At 51.1% G+C, this 24,081-nt stretch overlaps 2 protein-coding genes across 2 annotated transcripts in view; one reads left to right on the forward strand and one right to left on the reverse strand.

Annotated features, from left to right (window-relative positions):
- Positions 1–24,081, reverse strand: part of SAP18 (Sin3A associated protein 18) — a 64,676-nt gene that overhangs the window by 13,759 nt on the left and 26,836 nt on the right. The window lies entirely within an intron of this gene.
- The window catches only part of SF3A3 (splicing factor 3a subunit 3), a 41,116-nt gene that overhangs the window by 4,563 nt on the left and 12,472 nt on the right, over positions 1–24,081 (forward strand). The window contains exons 6-15 of the mRNA XM_061570399.1: positions 378–469; positions 1,632–1,714; positions 2,408–2,546; positions 3,377–3,445; positions 4,104–4,171; positions 7,108–7,221; positions 10,494–10,563; positions 14,041–14,205; positions 15,415–15,525; positions 21,930–22,020. Of these exons, the coding sequence (XP_061426383.1) occupies positions 378–469; positions 1,632–1,714; positions 2,408–2,546; positions 3,377–3,445; positions 4,104–4,171; positions 7,108–7,221; positions 10,494–10,563; positions 14,041–14,205; positions 15,415–15,525; positions 21,930–22,020 (1,002 nt within the window). The remainder of the gene's footprint in view (positions 1–377; positions 470–1,631; positions 1,715–2,407; positions 2,547–3,376; positions 3,446–4,103; positions 4,172–7,107; positions 7,222–10,493; positions 10,564–14,040; positions 14,206–15,414; positions 15,526–21,929; positions 22,021–24,081) is intronic.

A 24,081-nucleotide genomic window follows, 5' to 3' on the forward strand; every position in this document is an offset into this window, starting at 1 on the left:
GTGCCGAGCCCGTTGCATTGCGGCAATCGAAACGTGTGGTGTTCGGTTAAATTAGATTATTTCTCTGATTCGCGCGGTTGGCTACGTACGGTGCTCAAGAAGTTCAATATGCATACGACATATTATTGAATTATTCCAGCACCTTTGTAAGCCCTCTGCAGGATGAAGGCCTCCCCTAATCTGCGTTGGTCTTGGGGGTTGTTTAGCCACGCATCGCCACGCTGGTCAGTGCGGTTTGGTGAATGTGGTCAAGAATGTCACTGATGTCGGCTATAGCCGGGAATTTAAACTTTGCTTACCGTCTTCTGAGCGCAGTGCGCTAACCACTGACACCAGTATGAAATTAAACCCTGACGATTTAGATTTTTCTTTTTCAGACATGGCGGAGTTCACTGATGAGGAAGGCTATGGCAAGAATCTGGACCTGCACAACTGCTATCTCAAATTCATCAACCTCAAGGGAGCCGAGGTGAGAGATCTATCCTTGTTGTCGGTCACTCGTTGTGCTCCAGGCTAGCAGCGGAGAGGTCGCTCGAGTTGAGCCTGGCACGTGGCGGTGGTGCACGCCTGCGATCAAGCGCTTGGGAGGCGAGGGTTGGTGGATCGCACGATGATTTGTAAAACTTTCAAAAGCCGCTGGGCTGCGAGGTGGCTCGCAGCACATGGCAGCGCAGCAATTGATTGTATTGACTCTTAACTGTGTGATGCTTTGTGTGTTACTCCCTTCTCAAGTGTGTACACTTTCTCCGGGTTTACCGTTTTTCTCCCAAATGAAATGAAATTGGCCAATCGTACAAATACTCTTTGGGTCTTTCAGTAAAGTTATCTACGTGACTTTACCGAAAGACCCAAAGAGGATGAATTCCTGCAGTCACGAAAGCTTTAAGTCAAGATTTAATCGTACAAATATATTGCGACTTTTCTGAAAACAGTTCTTGATACTCGGTGAGGCTTCCACGGGTAAATTGTGATCGTGTATTGTGTATGGCGCGACCGCCGTTGTCAATACCCGTTAATTGTTATTTACTATCAAAATAACAGCTCTTCGATGTGTTTTCAGGGGTGCCACAGTGACGAGATGTTAACTCCTTCGCCTAGTATACAGGAGGTCGTGGGTTCGATCTCAACCCTTACGTCTGCTGTATATTTGGAGTCTGCATGTTCTGTCCGTGGTCGCGTGAATTTTTCTCCGAGTCCTCCAGTTTTACAATCATGCGTTTAACAGCTTAATATATCGAGGAGTGCAGATCTTGGACAATTGGTGGCGCTTGCTCACCGCCTGGCTGCCTTGCAACTTGTGTGTGGATCCTAAGTGATTGTGAGATGCGTTTACATTATTTTGATTATTTGGCTGCTATAAATTTCCATAGGCCACTTCGTTTAGCTATCATTTGTGGCCAGGTTGCTTCTGAAAAATAGTTATATAGCTCAGTGGGCCTCACCTGGTAAAATAAAAATAGTTTTCATAGTTTAGGTTTATTCAGTCTGTTATTCGGCATGATGTCCGACGTTTCCACTTGCTGGTAGCCTGAGATCCTGAAGCAGCTCCCAGAACGAGCTGTGCAATCGCGACATCCTGCGCGCTTGCAAAGTTTATTGTTTCCACCTCTCTCCTGTTGCGTTTTTGACAGAAAATCGACTACATCACCTACCTGTCTACGTTTGACCAGCTCTTCGATGTCCCTCGTGAACGGAAAAACACAGAGTACAAGAGGTGAGTTGCCTTCACTCTGGGTTCTATGTGATTTGAAGCAAAACATAATTTAACGCGCTCACTGAACGTGATATTTTTTTTCAAAATATTGTAACAAATAACAGACGAAGACCCTAATGATGTCATGATTGGTCATTGCCTGCTAAAAGTGTCTTTGCTTAAATTATAAAAAAAATGTATACAAGCAACTATCTCATTCTTTATTCTTTCGGTAAAGTCACGTAGAAGGTAAACAATAAAAATATAAAACAATAAAATTGTCACGACGTTTCGACTGCAACACAAGTAATCATTCGACTGCAACACAACCAATCATCATCAGATGGTTGCTTGTGTTGCAGTCGAAACGTGAGAATTTTATTGTTTTATATTATTATTTCCCTTCTACGTTGCTTTACCGAAAGAACTAAGAATATGAATCCCTGCAGTCACAAAAGCTTTAAATTAAAAGCAACAATCTCGTTAAAATTATCTCTTTACTGTTTTAATCGTCATGCAAAAGTAACAAATTCAGTCGTGAATATTTATAATCGTGAAAACAATGACCGTGACTAAACTATCATCGATGCAAATCGTAGAATACAAAATAACGTCAAATTCGGCCTGAAAATAAAAACTCCCAGTACCCTAAATAATGAAATCCAAACTTGATCCGTCGAGTGTTTGCCTGTGTCTAAACTTGCGTGGCTGCAGGTATCTGGACATGGTGCTCGAGTACCTGCAGGACTACACGGACCGCGTGAAGCCACTTCTGGACCAGAATGAACTTTTCGGAAAGATCCAAACGGATCTCGAGAGGAAGTGGGACATTGGAGCGTTCCCTGGCTGGCCTGTACGTCGTCCATCGCGCTCCCCCCTCCTCGCGGCCACGTTCCCCGTGTTGCCACCGTCACACACGCTCCGCCACTCTTCACTGCGGGCACCAACTTGGAGTCTTTCTGAATCAAGAATCTGTGTTTATCCTGGAGTAATCCGATGAGCTTTGAAGCTATCTTTTCACAGGTTATCCTGTCCAGTAAGGTCAGAAAGTCACAAAGACAAACAAATAGAAAAAAACGATAGGAGTGCAAAGTCTAGGAAAGGTAAGCAAGTAACTAAAAATAAATATAAACAAATACATTTTGATTTAAAGCTTTCGTGACTGCAGGGATTCATATTCTTTGTTCTTTTGGTAAAGTCACGTAGAAGGGAAAAAAAAAATTTCCCTTCAACGTGACTTTACCGAAAGAACCAAAAATATAAACAAATAAAGTATACAGAATGGAATCCAGTGGATAGCTGACAATGCAACATCGTTTACATATTGGCAAATATTCCTTTTTAATTTTGGTTTGTGTTTCGAAAGCTTTTGGGCAATCCTTGGATCAATGTGGCAACATTTCCAAGCGGTTAGTTCCTAATGGTAAAACAACCTCAAGTTTTGTTACTTGTTGCAGCCTCTTTGCGTGAGTTATAGTCTTCTGCCGTTACGGACCAACGGACAGAACTACTGCTTAAACGCTTGCAACGTGTAGACAAAGTTATAGAGGCACGGTGTTTTTTAACCACATCACACCCCCCGTTGTGCTATTCCAGCCTTAAGAGATGCTCGCTAACTGGCACCTGCTAACCCCCGCACCCTGTGTGGCTAAACCGGCGACACGGTGACTCTGTTGGGTGCAGAAAGAGACGAGCAGCGCCCTCGCTCACTCGGGAGCTCACCTGGACCTCTCCGCCTTCTCCTCCTGGGAGGTGAGGTCGCCACTACACACACGTGGGCATCGCAGAACAAAGCTATTGCGAGATGGACGAGGCGGCCGGATAGACTGGTGCAAGATTTTTTCTCCCGATGTGTTTTTTTTGTTTCTCTACATTTTGCCTTGGCTGCCTGTCTTGGATGTTGCCACTAAATTCTAAAGAATCTGAAGTTCAGTAAATTAACGTAACATGCCGTGTACGTAAAACATCACTGATACATTTTAACTTTTATTGACACGTTTGTCAATAAAAGTTAAACTGTATGTAAGAAAAGACGACAATTCTTAGCGCGTCTGATCTGCGACAATTTGTGTAATGGCCGTTCCTTGCGCATGTGATCTATTTGCTATGAAGAAGGGCAGTTGCCTGAACTTTCTCTTCTATTTTATACACTTTTCCTATTAGGGCAATTGTGTCGATGAATTTGAGTTTCAAAAAATATTATTATTCGTGCTTGTCCACCGCCGCCATGAGCAGCAACTCAACAAAACGTGTTCATTTAATCGTCGCTAGACCTGGTGAACAGGGCATTACGAGTTGTTGGCTTGAGTATTATTGCCTGGGCTGGTAAAGTCATTGCGCAAAGGATTCTTTCCTGTTATGCGTAAAGAAATCGGTGTTCACGTGGTTGATGCGTGTTGTTGTGTCACAGGAGTTGGCCTCTCTGGGTCTGGATCGACTGAAGTCCGCCCTCATGGCACTGGGGTTAAAGTGCGGCGGGTAAGTCCCCAAGTTCACTCAATGAATGCCACGATGCCAAGTGTGGCAATCTCATGAATGTAGGTAACCTGGGGTCAGCACCGCGATTTTTTCTGCGTGGTGCCCAGGCTTGGGAATTATTAAAGGGTGCCTTATAAATCTAAATGATTATTTTTCGATTTAAAGCTTTCGTGACTGCAGGGATTCATCTTCTTGGTTCTTTCGGTAAAGTCACGTAGAAGGTAAATAATAAAATAATACAAATAATACATAATAAAATTCTCACGACGTTTCGGCCACAAAGCAAGCAGCCGTTCTCGGGTGAAGAACAGGGCTGTCGGACGCTGTCTTTCCGACAGCCCTGTTCTTCACCTGAGGTACGGCTGCTTGCGTTGTGGCCGAAACGTCGTGAGAATTAAATTTTATTATGTTTTTATATTATTTTATTATTTACCTTCTACGTGACTTTACCGAAAGAACCAAGAAGAAAAATTATTATTATTACTAATCGATTTCAGATTTGTTGGTCGTTACGGAATCACCTATCGGTTTAAGGTCAACGATGGAACCGTTTGACACGCGGCGCAAACGTTAGCAGGAGGGGGCAGACGCACCGTCTACTGACAGCAAATGCTTCACCGAGGAGCGAAAACATCATCATCGTTGTCATCACCAGACGGACAATAACCACGGATGATGATGTCGACAAAATGAGAAATAAAGCTGCTTGTACTTGTACTTACAAAGGAAAAGTGCTGCTGCAGCACTTTGTTTTAAATTTACGAGTGCTGTCGGGCTGCCTTCCTGTGTGGGGAAAGCGTACGTAATTGTATTACCTATCAAGCTGGGACCAGTCCTCATAACAAAGATGAAGATCCCCTCTCTAGCCCTACAGAGCATTGGGGGCAAGTGCTTTTTAAGAGCACATAATAAGGGAAATAATAAAATAAAAATTAAACATAATAAAATAATTCTCACGACGTTTCGGCCACAACGCAAGGTGAAGAACAGGTCTGTGGGAAAGACAGCGTCTGACAGACCTGAGGACGGCTGCTTGCGTTGTGGCCGAAACGTCGTGAGAATTATTTTATTTATTATTTCCCTTCTACGTGACTTTACCGAAAGAACCAAGAAGATGAATCCCTGCAGTCACGAAAGCTTTAAATCGAAATTTCACATAATAAGGCTCGCACGCCACACGAAGTGGGTGGTGTTTGCCAGAATGAATGCCACCTTTGTCTCTCCAGGTGATGTTGGTCATGCGGGGGTTGCTTGACCGTACTTCACTGGTCATTTGTGGGTTGGTGTAGTGGAGAAGAGCAGGACTGGTTCATGTCGCTTTTAGCCGTGGCCGGGAATCGAACTTGCGTTTTGCGGGTTCATAGCGCAGTGCGCCAAATCACGACACCCCTGCAAAGACCGATCCCCTCTATAGCCTTTAACAGACTGTTGGGGCAAGTGCTGTTCGCGAGCACCGATGAAGGCCGGCACGGTTCACGAACTGGTTGCCAGCACCACATCCCGCCTTTGACTCCCCAGCGACGATGTTTACACATCGCACCAGGTACTCATTTGAGGCTCGGTCGACCTAGGGGAGGCCCAGGATCGATTCATATAATTAATATTGCTGGTGTTGGCTGTGAGTGGGAATTGAACTCGGGTCGCCGGGTTCGAAGCGCAGCACGCTAACCGTTACGCTACCGCTCCCCAGTCAAGTTGACAAAAAAATATCCCCCATATAGCCTTAACAGACTGTAGGGGCAACTGCTGTTAGCGAGCACCTATGAAGGCCGGAATGGTACACGAGGGGGTGGGTGGCCAGGATCACGCCCGACTGCCTTTGTCTCCCTGGTGGCGATGTTTACACACCACACCGGGTACTCATTTGAAGCTGAGTCGACCTAGAGGAGGCCCGGTTCCGGTTCAGACAATCGTCACTGGTGTTGGCCGTTAGCGGGAATCGAACTCGGGTCGCCAGGTTCATAGTGCAGTGCGCGAACCGCTACACTACCGCTCCCCAAGTCAAGTTGACACACACGTACACACACACACTCGTGCACGCACGCACGTTACGCTGTACCGGGACACGTTAGGGGGCGGGGTGGGGGAGGGCGAGGAGAGAGACTCGCGGTCTCACGATGGCTCTCGGGACCCCAATCCTAGCTCGGGGAAAAAAAACCGAGACGTTCATCTCCGCGGGATTTTTGTTGTTTTCGAGTGAAATGCCGCGCACATGCGTGTGATTTGGCCCGAGCCCCGGGACGTCGATCCGTCTGCCCCTTGCGCGCTCGCACCGATCTGTGCGTGCGTCTGAGAATGTTGTTGGTTTTGCACGTCGCGCTCCTTGTACGCAAATGATTTCTCAATGTTCGTGTAAGTGAATGGCGATGCGGTACGCACGCTAATGAGACCGCCTGAGACCGCCGCCGTGGTGTCACGGTCAGCACGCTGGCCTTGCGATCCCGGCCCTTGGCTCGGCAGTTGAAACGATGCCCGGATTCCCCCCCACCCCCACCTCTGTCCACCCAGCCGTAACAATGGGGAACACCAGTCAGTCGATCGGCGGGGTGGATGCGTGTGGGTAATCCCGACTCAACTAAGATGCCTGGTTGGTGTGGAAGAGTAGCCCAAAGTAACCCTGCTAGGGGGTTCTATACAGCATCCAGTCGACACCCTTCTGCCAGCAGTTGCATGAGTAAACAGTTGCAGGGCTGCACCTTTACCTTTTGATATTTTCTCCCAAGTAAACTCGGCCTTAAACGAGCACCCGGTGCGGTGTGTTGTAGTAACATCAGTACCGGGGAGAAGAAAGCGGCCGGGGTAGTACTGGCCGCACCACCCCTCGTGCGCCGTACCGGCCTTCACAATTTCCCCGCCGCCACAGCACTAGTCAACAGTCTGCTAAAGGCCACACATGGGGGAGCGGGTCTTTATCCTTTCCTTGACGTGTGCGTCAGCACTCTAGAGGAGCGAGCTCAGCGCCTCTTCAGCACCAAGGGGAAGTCCCTGGAGTCGTTGGACCCCTCGCTCTTCACCAAATCCAAGGCCAAGAGCTCCAAGGGCAGCAAGAAGTGAGTGCATGGTCCCCCCACCCCCACTTCCCCAACAGGGTCCGATGGCTCGTGGCCAGATGGGACAAATTTAACTTGACGTTCAGCTGTTCCACTCTCTCTTTCTCTCTCTCTCTCTGTCACCGACTCTGGCTTGACGTGGCTGCCCGCTGCGTCACCTCTGCACAGCGATCGGCACCGTGGGTGAACGGGTGGACGTCTGTTCTCCTTATTTTTGCTTTATCTGTTTCAACGGAAACCGGTGGGGGGCGGGGGGGGGGAGTACACGGGGCGTGGACTGAACCGGAATAATTGCGTGGGGCGCTCCAGGAGGGGGGAGTCCCTTGTTGTTGGCGCTTAGGAAAATATTGGAAAAGCAGAGGGTAGCAAAGGGAAGAGGGGAGAGTGAGAGAGAAGAATGAAGAAAAATTAACCCGTAAAAACAAAGTTTTTCACTATAAATCCTTTATATGCGTGGCGGCTAGAGTCCTCTCGTCCTCTGGCTTGAGATGGCTGCCACCTATGGGTCAGATGATTGCCTGCCACCATTAAGCAATTGGTAATGAAATATAAAACAAAATTCCTAAAAAGTGTAAAATTTTGGAAAAAAAATTTCACGAAAATTAATTGTCACGCACAACGAGTCTGTGTGCAAAATGTCAGCTCGATTGGATCACGGGAAGTGGGTTAAAAAACGACCGAAAGATTTGCACGGTCGTAAGCGCGCAAGCAAGTAAGCAAGTGAACTTAATATAAAGGATTTAAAAAGAAGAAAAGGATGCGTTGAGGTTGTACGTATGTATGATGAACTTCTTTCGCACCGTACGTAGCCAACCGTGCTCATGGGAGGTGCGGGGGAAGGACAACAAACTGAACACTAAAGTCAGCCCTAAAGAAATTAGTTTTCAATCTAGATTTAAGGTGCCTTATTTTAAGGAAAAGAAGGAATGGAAGTTGATGGACGGAAGCCTATTCCTAGCAGTGCAACGTTACATGCTGACAGAAACATCCACGATGAGATGGCAGTCAAGCAGTGGATTTCTTGAATGCATCTGTGCGGAGCTGTTACGCATGGTGGCTTTTTTCCAGTGTTCTGCCATGAGGGGCTAAATGCTCATTTACGTAATTTGCCTAAAGTTTCCTGAGACTCATTGATACTTTCCTGAGTTAAAAGGGCATTGTTATTATTTTAAATCATTCTCGTTATTTTTAAACCTCTGATCAAATAGCCCACAATTCGCCCGATCTCATCAGAGCTCGGAAGCTAATCAGGTTTTTAGCCTGGCCATTGCTTGGAATGGTGACCACCATGCAGACCACAGGTGTCATCGGCAGCTGCCTGAGGACTACGCTGTCAGTAGAGGGCAGTGCAGTAAAATGCGTGGTTGTAATACACTGCTAAATATTGTCGCGTAACCCCCACGAACAGACAGCGTGGGGGGGTGGGAGGGGGGTGAGGCCCTCATCCAGCAGTGGATTGAGAAGGAAGGGGCTGTTGGTGCGAGGCAGGCATGAGTTTGGATTGTCGGGCTTCCGTTCACGAGGCGATGCCTTCGCGGCTGCCGCGTGACTTGTGCTAAACCCTCGCGTGAGAGGACGTTTCGAGTTTCACCATGTACGGTGTCCCGTATCGCAAGGCGTCCAGTATGCTTCACACTTTAACACCCCCTGTGGGTGGTGGCAGCTGACACGTGGGCGCTTGCCACCCACGCCGCCCTCCCCCAAGGTCAAGCCAAGGTCAAATTGTTTCCCTCGCACGAGCAGTGTGGCTGCGCTCGTTTTCCATTGGCTGCCACCTGAGCCGCTGGTGGAAATTCCACATTCCGATGGCGGGGTCGAGTTGATCTGTGAAATGGCAACCGCGGTTGACGCGGCAAAAAAAAAGTGGAACTTTTGTTTTCATCGAACCCATCCCGGGACGGATCGAGCGTTGACTTGGCTGCCAACCGCGAATTTATGTCGCACCTCCGATTAGCACGGTTTGGCTACGTACGGTACAAAAGAAGTTCAACATACATTCATACGTTAACGTTGTTTGTTATGCAGTGAAGTCTCGCTAAGGTTCGACACACCTTTTAAGGAGGGTCCTGCTTCACTGGGGATGCTTTGCCAGTTCTACTCATGCGAGTTTGGTTTCATGCAGGAGGAAACCGAAGAACGTCGAAAGAAAGCCTATCGTGCATACGAGCCGGGAACAGTCGGAGGTCCATACAGGCAATGGTGCAGCTGCATAAATTCGAATCGAATTCCTCTTTTTCCACTCGACAACTGAGCTGTGACGTGACTGCAGAGCCAGCCCGGAGCAGATCCGGAGGTGCCAGGTTTTTCCACTGCAAAAGCCGAGCCGTGCCACTGGCCCTGCTTGGCCCCTAGGCAGAATCGGTTGTCGTGAGTGGCCAGTGTATTGCGATTTGGTTCGGCACGGCAAATAGCCAGTGGGAAAGCTCCCCCATACCGTGTTGGACCCCCGCAATGGCTCGGCTCTTACTAAACTGACCAATTTTTTTTTTACCAGGGAAGGCCCGCTAAGCTATATCGGTCTTTTTGAGAAACGGCCTAGCCACAAATGACAGCTCAATGAAGCGGCTTATAACGTGGAAATTCCTAGCAGCCAAATACTCTTAAACGCGTGATGTTGATTTTTAAAGGACCGGGAGAAAAATACATGCGAGCACAGGGAGAGAGACACGCAAACTCCAAATACACAACCGTGTCAGGGTCGGGATCGAACCCAAGACCTCCTGCATACCAGGCGAGGTAGTTAACATCTCGCTGCCGTGGCGTCCACAAGGTGGACTCCCAAGCATGAAAACGCACGCATCGCCCATCTCCTGCTCGCGCGACCGACAGGCGCCACGGGTGCGCGATCGTCAACTGGCATTGCTCCTCCTGCTGCTCCGAGTTCCTCGTGCCGTGAGAGCCGATAACTTCGCAGCTGTCGCTACGCCGGTGGGCAGAGGAGATTGGTGGTGGCGACGTTGGCGTGCGTGGGAGAGTGTTTGTTCGCCTCCCAGGGAGGCGTAGCCGGAGGGAGATTTTTGGAGTTGGCGGTGTGTTGGGGGGGGGAGGGAGGGGTGGTGGTGGGAGTTTTGGGGGCACGGAGGGTTCGGTTGGTTGTTGATTTTTTCCGGCTCGCTGCATCGCGAGGATTGAAGCCGGTTTAATGCCGGCGGCGGCAGCGGCGGACGGAGGAGGGCGCCGTCTGTCCCACTCGACGGCGCTCGGCGCTCATCCTCGTGTGTGTGTGTGTACTTGCGTGCGTGTGCGTGTTTTTGCTGTGTGCTGGAGCGCAGGGACATGGAGAGAAACAAGGAAATTGCTTTGCTGGAGGCACAGATTTATGAATACGCAGAGATCCTCGGGGTAAGATCCTCCTTCCCTTCACGTGTATCCTCCTGCCTCGGGTCTCCGTAAACCCCTCTGCTGCCAGCCAGCCAGCCGGCCGGCTTACCTGTGCACGCAGCACAACAGCCGTGAGCGAATCAAACGAAACGCACAAACCGCGGGGAGCCGGTTTCGCCGCTGTAATTTAATTGCGCCGTGACTGAAGGTGGTAGACTGCAGGACGTTTCAACGCAACCGTTGACGGTGGGTCGGTGTGCGGGACTGGGCCGGGATGAAGGGGAGTTGGTGCGGCGGGGGAGCGGGGGGGTGGGGCAGCAGGCGGGCGAGTGAGTGTGTACGGCCATAAAATTTGATCTCATTTTTGCTTTGTCTTTCATGGTTCAGCTGACGTTGGCAAGCTGTCTGTGCCTCTTATTTTCCGCTTGTTAGTGCGGTGAGTCCAGCCAAAACCCGCCGTTTTAGCGGGGAGCACGAGAGAGCACTGTTTCGGGGGTATCGGACAAACATTTCCGTCGCCCCCTCTGTTATAAATTAGCCCTTAAAAAAAAATCTGGTTCCATTTTCTCGGTTTAGAATTTATGACGTTATTTTTATTCCCCCCAGGCGGTGGATTATTATGTCGGAACGTTTCTTCTTTTTCTGCTTTTTTCTTTTTTTTATGATTCTCCCTCCTCTCTCGCCCTCTACCCCCGCCGCCTCCGTCCAAACGGGGCAGCTTTTGTGTGGGATATTGTGCCAGTTTAGCCGGCGGCGTTTTTCTTCCCTTGCTCGCTGGGAATTTTTTTGAACGTTCTAATGTTAAAAACATCCGTGCTCGTTATGCCGTGAATGTTTTGCGGAGCATCAAAACCGTCCCTGGGAAGAAAAATAAAATAAAAGTCGCCGCACAGCTCCTCTCGTTCGGAGAGGGGCCCGGTGTTTTAACGCCGGGCTTTCTCTCCGCCGCTTTCGTTTGCCCCCCTTGTTTATTTTTAAAATCACTCTTTTATTTGAAAAAAAAAAATGCACGGGTGAAATAAATAAAAGGCGTATGTGTGTGTGTACCCGCCTGCTTGGCGCGTTTCTCAACAAATCCCACAGTTGATGGCGCTTGTGGACTGCGTGGAAATAATCCTTTTGCCCCGGCAAATCCCTAATCTTGATTTCCCACTGCCTGAGCGCGGGAGGGTGCGTGTAGGGGGGGCGGGTGGGCAGGGGGGGGCGGTGGGCTGTGGCCAGTGGAGGGGGCTGGTGGGTTGGCTTAAGGTTGGCTGTTGTTTGGGGGGGTGGTAAGAGAGCCGGTCCCTGGCAATCTCTAAGACCAGGCAGGAGACAACGAAACGCAGGTTTGAAAAACGAATCCAGTTGTTTGCCAAGTCCCTCGCGCTTGTGGAAACAATCACCAGCGAGGCCGTCGGCCGGGCGAGGCATCTGATAACGACACGAAACCTTTTCGGTAGCGTGGTCGCACTCGCCTGTAGATTCGCGTTCGTACAAGAAACCTTCGCGCACCGTAATATTTCGCAGCGTGCCCCCCCCCCCCCCCCCCGTCTCCCCCGCGCTGCGGTGGAAGCAGTGGAAGTCTGAATTTGCCAAATTTGCCGAGCTCCCCGCCCCCTCCCGCGCTGTTGTAACACCGCGGACGCTCCCTTCATCGCACTTTTCCTTTGTTGCGTCTCTTTATCCCCCTCGTCGGCCACCACCCAGATGGGCGGGCAGTCGACGAAGGTCTGGAGGGGCACGAAGGAGGGTCGTCGGCTAGAGATTGATTTTGTTTTTTAAATGTATAACACGGAATGCCGTAAAAATATATCACGCGCATGTGTTCCTATTAAGGGGATATTTACGCAGCATAAAAAGTAACTTGTAAAGTAACAATGTAACAGTTTTGGCCCGCAGCCTTTTTCACCGACGTTTATGGCTGTTCTGAGCGTCTTGCAGGACCCGGGTGTTGTTTATCGCCCCGTTTGATGGACAGGACCCCGAGCGGGTGCGGCCGTTACATCTCCCACTCGGTTGGCTCTTATTTGTAGCGCAGGGCTGATTAACTGGCGGGTCCCCGATGGTTAGCCACGTGTGGGGATAGCGACATGGTCACCGAGTGAGTGGCCTGCCGACACGTACGGCTTGCAGAGACGCCAAAGAGATGCGCGGTAGAGATGAGAAGCAAGATATTAAGAGGCGTCAACGACTCAACGGTAGTGATTTTAAAGTCTTTATTGTATCTATCAAAGTAACTTTAATTTTAATTAAATTCACGCTTGGGGCATGATTTTGGTTATATTTAAAGTAAAAATGTTTTGACAAGCTTCGTGTTATAACATGAAACTTGTCTTGGGTACTGTCTTTTTTCATCTGTTTTGTTAATCTTATTTTAAAAAACATCTCTATTTTTTTCAAAATGTTACATTTTAGTTTTTAGTTGACTTGCCTTTATTGTTTATTTTCAAAGACCGCATTTAAATCGTTTTGATTTCTTGGGCCCCTTTAAACATGATGGCCACCCCACCCTCCCCCACAACTTCCTGCAGATCGAAGGCTGGTAACCCCCTCCACTCCGTGCCACGGCTGACGACGATGCCGATGACGTCAACGATAACGCTGTCAAGCCCCCCAAACTTATTATGACCTCCCGTCCAGCGGCACACGAAGGGGGATTGTAGTGTATTTCCGTGATCTTACCGTGACACCAATCCCACCACGATGGTTGTTGCTGTGAACAGTTTCAAGAATCTTAATTTCTGTTGGACGGAACTATTGACCCCCACCAGACCACTAGCAGAGACTCGATGGAAACTGCGGTTTAAGTGTAAACATTTTTTTTCATTCAATTTATCCTGCTGGCTTTCTGTATAAAATGTCGTCGAGCTGCATGAGTTTTATCAATAAAACTAAAAAACACACCCCGGATGGGTCTCAACCCAATGGGTCTCATCAGTGAGTCAGGCTTGTTAAACAAACTCCGATACATTTCCAGATGTTATTGGCAAGAACAAGTTGTCTTTGCGGTGTGGCCCGATCAGCACACCGAGAAACGTTGTACAAATAGAGACCTCATGCCCCACTGTGGAATACGACCCCCTTTACGTGAATCCGATTGCTCGGTGATGGTTTACTTGACCATACTTCACCACACTGGGCAGTGCTGGTTGGAGAAGGTGGTTGGGGTGGTTGTGCCGGATTCTGCTGCACTGCCTTTGGCTGCCGACCACTTCGCCCCACACCCCCTACGACGAACTTGTTTGTGCATGGCGGCGGTGGTCGCCTATCCCTTGGGGCTGTACAGAGCTCGAACCTACTTAGCGTCCGTAATCTGGAACCAATGTGTCCATTCGTGAGTTCGTACGTCCAACTTGGATCTCCCATCATCGCACCGGCTTTCTGGGCTGCTCGTTTGCGCGCACCCATGCAACAAAAACAACCGCGCTCGTTTGTGCGATAGTCACCTCTGCGCGCCTGCCGTCCCCCCCCCCTCCCCCCCCACATCCTCCGCTGCCGCCACCTTGCCGCGAGCAGGAGCAGCGGCAGCTGACGCGCGAGAACGTCCAGCGCAAGCAGGCGCGCACGGGCGAGGAGCGCGAGGAGGAGGACGAGGAGAACGTGAGCGACAGCGACAGCGACGACGAGGAGAACGAGATCATCTACAACCCCAAGAACCTGCCGCTCGGCTGGGACGGCAAGGTGCGCGCAATCGTGGCGGGCTTGGTAACGGGGTCGGGGGGGTCAGGAGTATTATTATCTGCTCATTTAATTTAATAAAAGAATGGTGCCAATTTGCCATTTTCCAGGGTCAATAGAAATCCACAGATGCGGTACACTTTGTGAAAAAATTGCCAAAAGCTAAAAGCCTGCTCACGACTAACCTTTGTAATTTCAAAACAAAGGTTGAGGATCTTGGCAGTTTGAAAGCTTTCGTGACTGCAGGGATTCATATTCTTGGTTCTTTCGGTAAAGTCACGTAGAAGGGAAATAATTAAATACAAATTATAAAACATTTTTGTATTTTATTAATTCCCTTCTACGTGACTTTACCGAAAGAATCAAGAATATGGATCTTGGCAGTGTTTTTTTATTTTATTCATTGCCACAGGTGACACGTACACAACATGTACATATGTATGTTGAACTTCTACGTTGCCAACCGTGCCCCCCCCCCCCCATGCGCGGTAAGGGTGACCGCCCCTACGACAGTGGGGGGGAACCTTGTTGCCCACGGGCCGAACGCTGCCCATTTCTTCGTTCCATGTGGGCCCATGCCACACGATGCCGCCTCCTTGCACGCGTTTGTTCCACTCATGTGGGGTCCGCTGTTCTTGCCAACTTTCTCCACGCTGCCCCGTCCTGCGCCATCTCACTTTCCGCTCCTCGGGCCACCGTGTCCGATCGCACCGCCCCACCTCTTTCTTCATCTCTTTCCTTCCACTTGCATCACTTGCACCTTCTGACCCACATCATTCTCCTGCTGTCTCTCCACACGGTGCCTCCCACACTCGGACGTATACTTTGGGACTCTGTATGAGTCTGCGCGTCCCCCTGTGAGTGTTTTTCCCGATGAGTATGTGAGTCTGTGTCTTCCTGTGTGTCAGTGGGTCTCGTGGGTCTGTTTTGAGTCCGTGGATGGTGTGGGAAACCTTACAAAGGCGCGGGTCGAATTCAGCCCAAGAATTTGTTTCGTACGGCCCACAGGCCATAGGTTCCCACTTAAATTCATCATCACATTTGGAGGGTACATGGCCTGACCCTTGACCTAACCCAACTCATCCATCATTGAGCTTTGTGTACCCCCACCCACATTTTCAGAGACACCTCACTTCTTCGCCAAACGTCGCCTAACTTCTCTCTCGCGCGCGCTCCTCTTCTGCGCACCCCCGTTGTGTCCTCTGTGTTTAGCCCATCCCTTACTGGCTCTACAAACTGCACGGACTCAACATCAACTACAACTGCGAGATCTGCGGAAACTACACGTACCGCGGGCCCAAGGCCTTCCAGAGACACTTTGCGGTGAGTCGCATACACAGCCTCCTGTGACCGTGTGCCCCTGTCTCGGTGCAGCCCCCCGCCGTATTTGCGTGTCCCGCAATGTGACTTGGCTGTATGCTTGGGAGTTTAGTTGGTTCGGTGGGCTGTTGTTTGGTTTGTTGGGCGGTTGATGGGGCGGTTGGTTGGGCGGTTCAGAATCAAGAATCTTTATTTTAATCTGGAGGAATCCGATGAGCTATAAAGCTGTACAGGCGATAATTTATTGTTTGGTTGGTTGGTTGGTGGGTGGGTTGGTTGGTTCAATTGGTTTGTGGGGTTGGGTGGTTGGTGTGTGGGGTGGGTTTGTTGGATAAGCTGTGCAACAATGTGCCGATTTGTTGATTACAAGCAATCGACAGATTCGTTCGCGAAACATGCGTCGGTGCGTGCGTGCGTGTGAGAACCGGACGATGTAAACCCCGACCCCTACCACGCTTTAAATTTGACCCCACTCCTGAGCTTGCAGCTTTGCGTCTCGCTTACCCAGGGTCACATTCAGCGTTTCGTTTGGTCGAAGGGGTGTCGCTACTTTGACTGACTGTCCTCATCCCACGCTTCTTCTCCTCCTCTCGGATGCGCTGCGTTTTTTTTTTCTCGCCGTCACGGTCGTAAAAATGGCCCAGAAATGTCCGGCGATTATCCTCCGCTTCACACCACCATAGTCCATGAGCCAGGAAGGGGCGGGGAGTGGTAGGGGGAGCCACGGGTTGGTCCGTACCACCTGGGGTGGCAAATGCTACTCATATCCACCATGGGTATACAGCTTACCGTATATACTGCCTGTTTAACAGACGTGTGTCATATTTCATTTCGTATTCTGTAGATGTTTCGTATCGCATCACAGTTGACTTATTTTTCTCGTAAGAAAAAAAAGCTAGAGCACTGAACTTGCTATCGTACATATTAGTGATCTCGCGATGAAATCCTCCAAGAAAATCATTGTTAGCATTTGCCACCCCGCTTGGTACCGTGGTGCAATTGTCGGGCCAATGGGGTCAATGCTGACCAAGTCCCCGTCGTTATGTGAAATGGTAATTGTGGCCGATGATGTCGATAATGGCGGCCACATCCTCCCGACCGAAGCCCGGAAACCCCCTACAAGACAGGCCCAGTGTGATGCGGCTGATGTGGCGATGCCGATAATATCGCAATGCATCTATTAATCTCCCGTCCAGCGGCACATGTTGGGGTACGTAGCGTAGTTTTTGCTCTGTACAGTTACAGAAAACTATCTATTGGTCGAACTATTGGCTACGCGCCCCCCCCACTACTACCATGGACTCAATGAATTACCACAATTCATGGTCATGGTTCGATTCAAGAAGCAGCTAGGCAGTGAGCCGGCGCTCCCGACGTAAATTAAGATATTGTGCGAGGGTAGCGGCAGCGCTATCCCGTACAGAAGGGACAGACGTTCATCCGCCTTCTCAGGGTGTGGCACCTCCTCGACACCTAACTGGGGAGGAGGGAGTCTCGCAGCAACTTGCTGCCATTTGTCCTCCGATCCGCCCGCTGTTATTTGGTCGTGAGCAGGAATCGGACTCGGTCGAGTTCGTGAGCCGCCTCGTGGCGCAAGGGCAACGCTAACCATGTGGTGCCACCAAAGACAAAGATCTCCTGTGTAGCCTGTGACAGGCTGTTGGGGCAAGTGCTGTTAGCAAGCACCTATGAAGACCGACACGGCACACTAGGGGGTGGGTGGGGGGGTGGCCAGCACCACGCCCGGTCTTCCTCGTCTCCCAAGTGGTGATGTTTACACACCGCGCTAGGTACTCATTTGAGACCGAGTCGACCTAGGGGATGCCCAGGACCGGTTCAGATAATCGCACCTACACATACGGGGGACGTGGCACGCACCTGTGTAGATCCGCTGGGTGAATTCGTCACCAATCGTTGTGATTTGCTTTGATTACGTGAAATGTCGAGCGACGCTGTCTCCGCAGTCGGCCGGATTACAGGCCACGTCCGTAGCCACCGCCGCTCGGCTGCAGTGAGTGGTAGCGGCCTCTAGCGGCTACGGATATTACAAAACCCACTGCACACAACTTGTACGAATGGACTAACGTCGGTCCTCGCCCAAGCAAATGCGTCGGTTAGTTAAGGTTCGATATCGGCCCGATTTAATCAACAAATCATTCAAGGCGTAAGTTTGCAGAAAACGTTATCACGTGTAGCTGCTTACGCACGATGGCAGCAGTAATCGGTGGGCATCACAAATCTCATCGGGGTTGCGGGGCGGGGAGGGGGGCAGGATAACGGCATTCGTTAACGCGCCGCCAATATTTTTTTTGCTTTGGTAATAAGTAAGTCATCACCACACGGCCAAGAGCTGTCTTCAGTGGAAACAACGGTAATTAAATAATTTGTTATTATTTTTATTTCCCCCGATTTTTTTTTTTCCCCTCCCTCATCATCCCCTCGTAGTTTGAGAAAGGGGACCCACAGCTGTGTCGACGCAAGGTATCCCGTAACATTTTAATTTCCTGCGCCGTGTGTTCACATCTGCTGCGTGTGTATTTACTTTTCTCTGTATAGCACCCCCCCCCCCCAAGGGCGGAAGTGACCCAAGCCCCTTCTCAGTCCCTCCGAGTCCGCCCACCCCTGGCCAGCCGTGTCCCCCCCCCCCCTCCCCAAACACCCCCATGGCCCCCCAACCCATCCCTTGCCCTCTTCTAAACCACTACCCCCCCCCCCCCCCCATCGCCACTTCCCCCCCAGCTAAACGTACACTCCCAGAACCCCCGGCCTCCGTTCCCACACTGCGCAGATTTGATTTTGATGGAGTTCCTTCGGCTGACTTTACTGGGTATTTACTGAGCCTGCAGCACGCTCGCGTGATCTCCCAGGATGTATCGTAAAGCTCCCGCTTCCCCCTCTCTCTCTCGCTCTCTCCATCCCTCCCTGTCTGCGTCTCTCCACCACCACCACCACCACCAGCGCCGCCCACCACCTCTGTTCTCTCAGAGGCGCCGCCGTCTCTTCTTTCGCGCTTCCCACCCACACCCCCACCCCCGCCGCCCCCCCCCACCATCCCCCACCATTGATATCACAGGGATAGGAAACAAATATCGCGCGGCGACGCAAAGTCGGGCCGAGCGCGTGAGCCGATTTTCGTTTGTGGCGCGGCGGTGTCATGCGGTTTCGCTTTGACCGTGGCGGTTATTTTGAAGATCACCTAATACGCCGGTTTGATTCTTGCGCGCGCTCTGTTTGTTTTTGTGTGTGTGTTTTTTTTTTTTGCCCCGGCGCCCTGCCTGCATCGCGATCCGCAATCGCGGGAAAATAAACGGAGCGTCCAAATATGGATCCATCACCCGCGTAACCTCGTCGTGTTCTCTCCCAACTCCCCCCCCCCCCCCTTACACCCCCCCCCACCGCCTCTTTCTTCATCCCCTCCTCCCTGCCGCCCCCATCCCTTCCCCATCTCTCCCCAAGCTCCCACCGGAGCGGCGTGTTTACATGTTTTTGTCATCAGTAAGAAGCTGCTAAGCCATCGTCGCTCCTTCAAGGAAGATTGATCTCCAAAAAGAGAAACGGCTCTTCCCCCAACGGACTTCATCGTCCTTCTGGCGATGTGTGTCCCGTCCAGTAGACGTTCGGGGAATTTCGTGACGGAGCGGCAGCCAAGGAATGGAACTCTTGTCTGATAGGACCCACACCGGTTTAGGAGATGGAGCGGCGATACCAACTCGTGTGTCGGTGCTAGGTGGATCGTTGCATCGTTGGTTCGTGAGAGATGGCAGTAGCATGGGGAGACCTCCATCTAGCAGTGGACGGTGATGATGCCCGTAATCTTTCTTTTGGCAAATTCCTGACTGCACTCCGCTGCTGCGTGTGGGGTCTCGCCCCGACGCAACACGTTTATCCGTACCTCGGGATGTATTTAGAATTGGATCGGACGGGCGGTCAGGGATTTTTTTTTATTTTGGCGGCAAGCCCGAATTAACGCCAGCGCTGCCTCCGATGCAGAAGACGATGTCTTCCCCCCCCCCTGCCCCCCACCCCCCCTGCCCCCCCTCCCCCAGATCCCCGCGTGGTTTTGTGTGGCCGCGACTAGCGACGAGCACTCGCAGACTGCGTTCCGACAGTCCGATGGCTGCTGTTGTTTTGCCAGGAAATGTTTTAAGAAAGCCTGTGCGTGTGCGTTCCTAATTTGATTATGTAGGTTTGACAGCTTGACATGCTCGGTGGCATGTGTTGCCAGCATCACACGAGGAATGCGTGTTGTGTGTGGTGTTTGTTATATGTGGTGTTATATAATGGGGAGCAGCGGTGCACTGTTTAGCGTACTGCGCTACGAACCTGGCAATCCGAGTTCGACTCCTGCTCACGACCAATAACAACGGCTGATATCTGAACGGTCCTGGACCTTCCCTTACTCGGCTCGGCCTTAAAGCACATTCATTGGGAGGGAGCTGGTAGGAACGTTGGGTTGCTCGGTCAATAGGCCAGGGTCAACGGCGGCGTGGTGTATTCCGCAAATATGCCCGACTGTGAGGGCGGGCACAAGCCGGCGTGAGTAGGTTGAACGTTGAGTTTTATAAGGGCACCACGGGGTGACCAGCCCCTCCCCACCCAGCCCCTCCCACCCCACCCAGCCCCTCCCTGCACGACGGACGGACACAATGATCTCCTGTGGGCTGGTAGAACCAGTGGGTTCCAACCAGTATGAGTACCTGCTGTGGTGTGTAAACATCGGCACTGCGGAGACAGACACGGTGCTGGCCAACCCACCCCCTCTTGCACTGTGCCGGCCTTCATAGATGCTCGCTAACAACAGCACTTGCCCCAACAGTCTGTTAAAGTCTATACTAGGGGGGTGGGTGTATCTTTGTCTTACATAGTGCGTGGTGAGTGGTGGCGGAATGGTTTTCGCGCCGCGATTATCGACATTCATTCATGTGCTTGTGTGTCGGTGTGAAAGAGATGTGTGCGTGTGATTTAATGTGGGGAAGCGGTGGTGCAATGGTTAGCACACTGCACTGTGAACCCGGTGACCCGAGTTCATTTCCCGCTCCTGGAAAACATCGTCGTCGAATATATGTGAACGTCGGTACCGGGGAGATGAAGGCGGCCGTGCTTAGTACCGACCTTAATAGGTTCTTTGCTCTGTTTACACTCGTGAATGCAACTGCATTCGGACACAGTTTACGATATCTACATAAATCCATCCCGCGTGTATTTTGAATGCATTGAGAATGCACGGGGCAGATGAGGTATAGGCTAAATTTAAATCTCTCCACACTCCTACGTGTTTGTTCTTTACTAAGCTGGCAAATGCAGACGAATAAACACAAGTGCCTAAGATGGATAATAGTGCTTCGAATTGCGCTGCAAGCGCATGAAAGAGTAGTTTATTTTTAGTTTAGAATATTGTGAAGTCATTTTTTCAAGTGCAGATCCACGTCTCATCTGCATTCCACGAGTATTTCATTTCACACACGTTTTCCTGAATATATATATAAATTGTATGTATTTATGTATTTCGATTGCCCTCTAAATGTGATGTTATGAGACCAAAGGAAATCCCCATTCAGAGCTTGAAGCTAGCATTGCACTAACGCTGTGTTGAAGGGAATGGCTCCTCTACAATGTGTCGCTGATTGTTTGCTTCGTGATCTAAGAGAGCCAAATGATTACTAATCTACAACTCGCATCGTAACAATAGCCTAGTATATAATTACAATCACTCCCCCCTTGAATCTTTGCACCTGATGAGTTAATGAGTTAATGATGCCGTCACCCTACTGCTGCTCTATATAAGAACTGGAGACACAGCAGAGCCTCACCATTCTGGCGAATTGCCCGATGATGCTGGATGCAATTACCAGCGAAACGTCGTACTCAAATTGTAAATGTTGTGGTTTCGCGCTTCAACACACCGGTGGGCTAAAGCAGTGAACTATTTGTCTTTTGTCAACGTGACACTTTTTTTACTGTTTGGCCGTGTCGGGTGGTGGAGGGTTATGACACATTTATAAATAACGCGATCTAAACCCAAAAACGTTGATTATGAATAACATTGGTCGCGAAAGCCTACGTGTTAAAGAGCCGCACTGAGTCGCAGGATTCTCTTTGCTGCTGCACTGGATTTTTGTTTTAATTTAAGATCTTTCTCAGGCCCACTTGATGACGATGAGTTTATTTTTCATTTGGGGAGGAAACCGGAGCATCTTGAGAAAACCCACGCCTTGTGCGAGGGGGCAACGCTCTATTCCCACTGTACAGATCGAATAAACAGGTGGCGATTTCGTCGACACTTGCTGTACTGCCTTCTCCTGGCGAGCCAGGACACGGCACCTCTATGCCTGTGGGTCTGAGGAAGTGACGCTGACGACGACGCTGCTGATGATGACGATGATGCGTTTTTATTGTGACCCCAACAGGAGTGGCGACACGCGCACGGAATGCGCTGCCTGGGCATCCCCAACACGGCGCACTTCGCCAATGTCACCGCCATCGAGGACGCCGTCGCACGTGAGCCCCCCACCCCCGCACGTTCACGCGCACCGCCGCATGGCAACAGGCGGCCGCCATGTGTGTGTGCCCGTCACGCACCCAACGCTCTACCCTGCTAAATACAAAGATGCCCCGTGTAGCCCTTTTTTACAGACTGTTGGGGCAAGTGTTGTCAGCGACCGAGTGCCTATGAATGCCGGTGTGGCGCACGAGAGGGTTGGGTAGCCAGCACCACGCCCGGCCTGCCTTTGTCTCCCCAAGTGCTGATGCTTTACACACCGTACCGGGTACTCGTTTAAGGCTGAGTCGACTTGGGGAAGGTCCAGGACCGGGTTAGATATTAGCCGCTGTTATTAGTCATGAGTGGGTGTTGAACTCAGGTCGCCAGGTTCGTAGTGCAGCGCAGCGCGCTAACCACTACACTGCCACAAAGACATAGATCCCCTGTATAGACTTAACAGACTTGGCAAGTGCTGTTAGCGAGCACCTATGAAGGCCGAAACGGCATACGAAAGGGTGGTAGGTGGCCAGCACCATGCCCAGCCATGTTTGTATCTTCAGTGGCGATGTTTAAACATCGCACTAGGAACTCATTTGAGGCTGAGTCGACCTAGAGGATGCCCAAGACTTACTGGTGTTGGCCGTGAGCAGGAATCGAACTCGGGTCGCCAGGTTCGTAGCGCAGCGCTCCAACCGCTGCACCACCGCTCCCACCCTATCACACACGTTCACTGACTCGGCACTATCAACAACAGCAGCCGCCATGCACCACTAAGTGAGAGTGACGTCACCGCGGTATTTGTGCCAGGCTAGGTGCACTTTAAGTTTGTTGCTTGAGGTGTGGAAGGCTTGATGCTGAGAGGAGGTCACAGGACAGACTGAGAGATTATGGGTTGACTGACTGGGATGATTGACAGATGCACCACCTGTTGTGCCCACTGTGCCAAGTATCAACACCCTATCACACACGCACACAACACCTATTCATGCACTCGACACCTCTCCGCACACCCTGTCATCGATTCACACATCCAATACTGCACCTTAATACACAACTGGCATGCGTAGACTACAGGTCACACTCAGCACCTGCTCGCACACCAATCCTTACGTACACACACCCCACATCTTACATTCACACGAGTTCTGTTAGTGATGAGCACTCATACGGCTGACACGGCACACGAAGGGAAGGGTGGCCAGCACCACGCCCGGCCACTTTTACCTCCGCGGTGATGATGTTTACGCAACCCGCCAGGTATTAATTTACGGCCGAGTCAACCTCGGGGAGGCTCAGGACTGATGCAGACATTCTTCGCTGATGTTAGCCGCGAGCGGGAATGGAACTCGGCTCGCTGCGCCACCGCTCCCCACGCACGCACGGACAGACGCACGCACGCGTACGCCCAACCTCTCTCTCGCGCACTCCGACCCCGGACCGCGCGTTCTCTCCGCTCGCTCGCCCGTTCGGCGCGCCTTAGCGCCGCGACCCCCGCCACATGAAACGGCGCGCGCCGTTCCCACGCTCCCGGCGCATTTTCACTCCTCGAGCGGTGGCATTAAGGGGGTCTTAGCGCGCGTCTTGGCGTTTTGCGCTCGTGCTTGCGTGTGTCCGTCCGTGCGTGCGCACTGTGTCATCTGCATATTGTGGCGGGCGTGCGTGTCCAGTGGGAGGGGGGAGGGTGGAATGGGGGGATTGGGGGGTTGGCAGACGCCGCATTTCCAGTGTGGAGAGGGCCGGACTGCAGAGGTGCCATCGCTTTCACACGTGCTGCCTCCGCCCGCGCGTTAGCTCGCTCGCGCGCGCCAACGCGTGTGTGTGTGTGTGTCTTTCCGTCTCATTAACTCCGCGACGTTTAGCTCCGCTCGCGAGTAAGTAATGGAGAAACGAGACCGTCTCGCGGGAGAGAGGTCTTGTCAGCACCGAGCCGACACAAAGAATTTAGATACAAATTTAAAACTCCACTGTTTGTTTTTTCGTCGGGTAGAATGGGGGAAGGGGAGGGAAGGGAAGAAGAAGAAAAAATGGGCCCAGCCAAGAGCTGCCCGTTACTCTGTGCCCCCACGGCCGGTTTGATC

This window comes from Lethenteron reissneri, chromosome 6 (assembly GCF_015708825.2).
Source record: "Lethenteron reissneri isolate LAM-NWPU_2019-01 chromosome 6, ASM1570882v1, whole genome shotgun sequence".
In the NCBI taxonomy this organism is placed as follows: Eukaryota; Metazoa; Chordata; class Hyperoartia; order Petromyzontiformes; family Petromyzontidae; genus Lethenteron; species Lethenteron reissneri.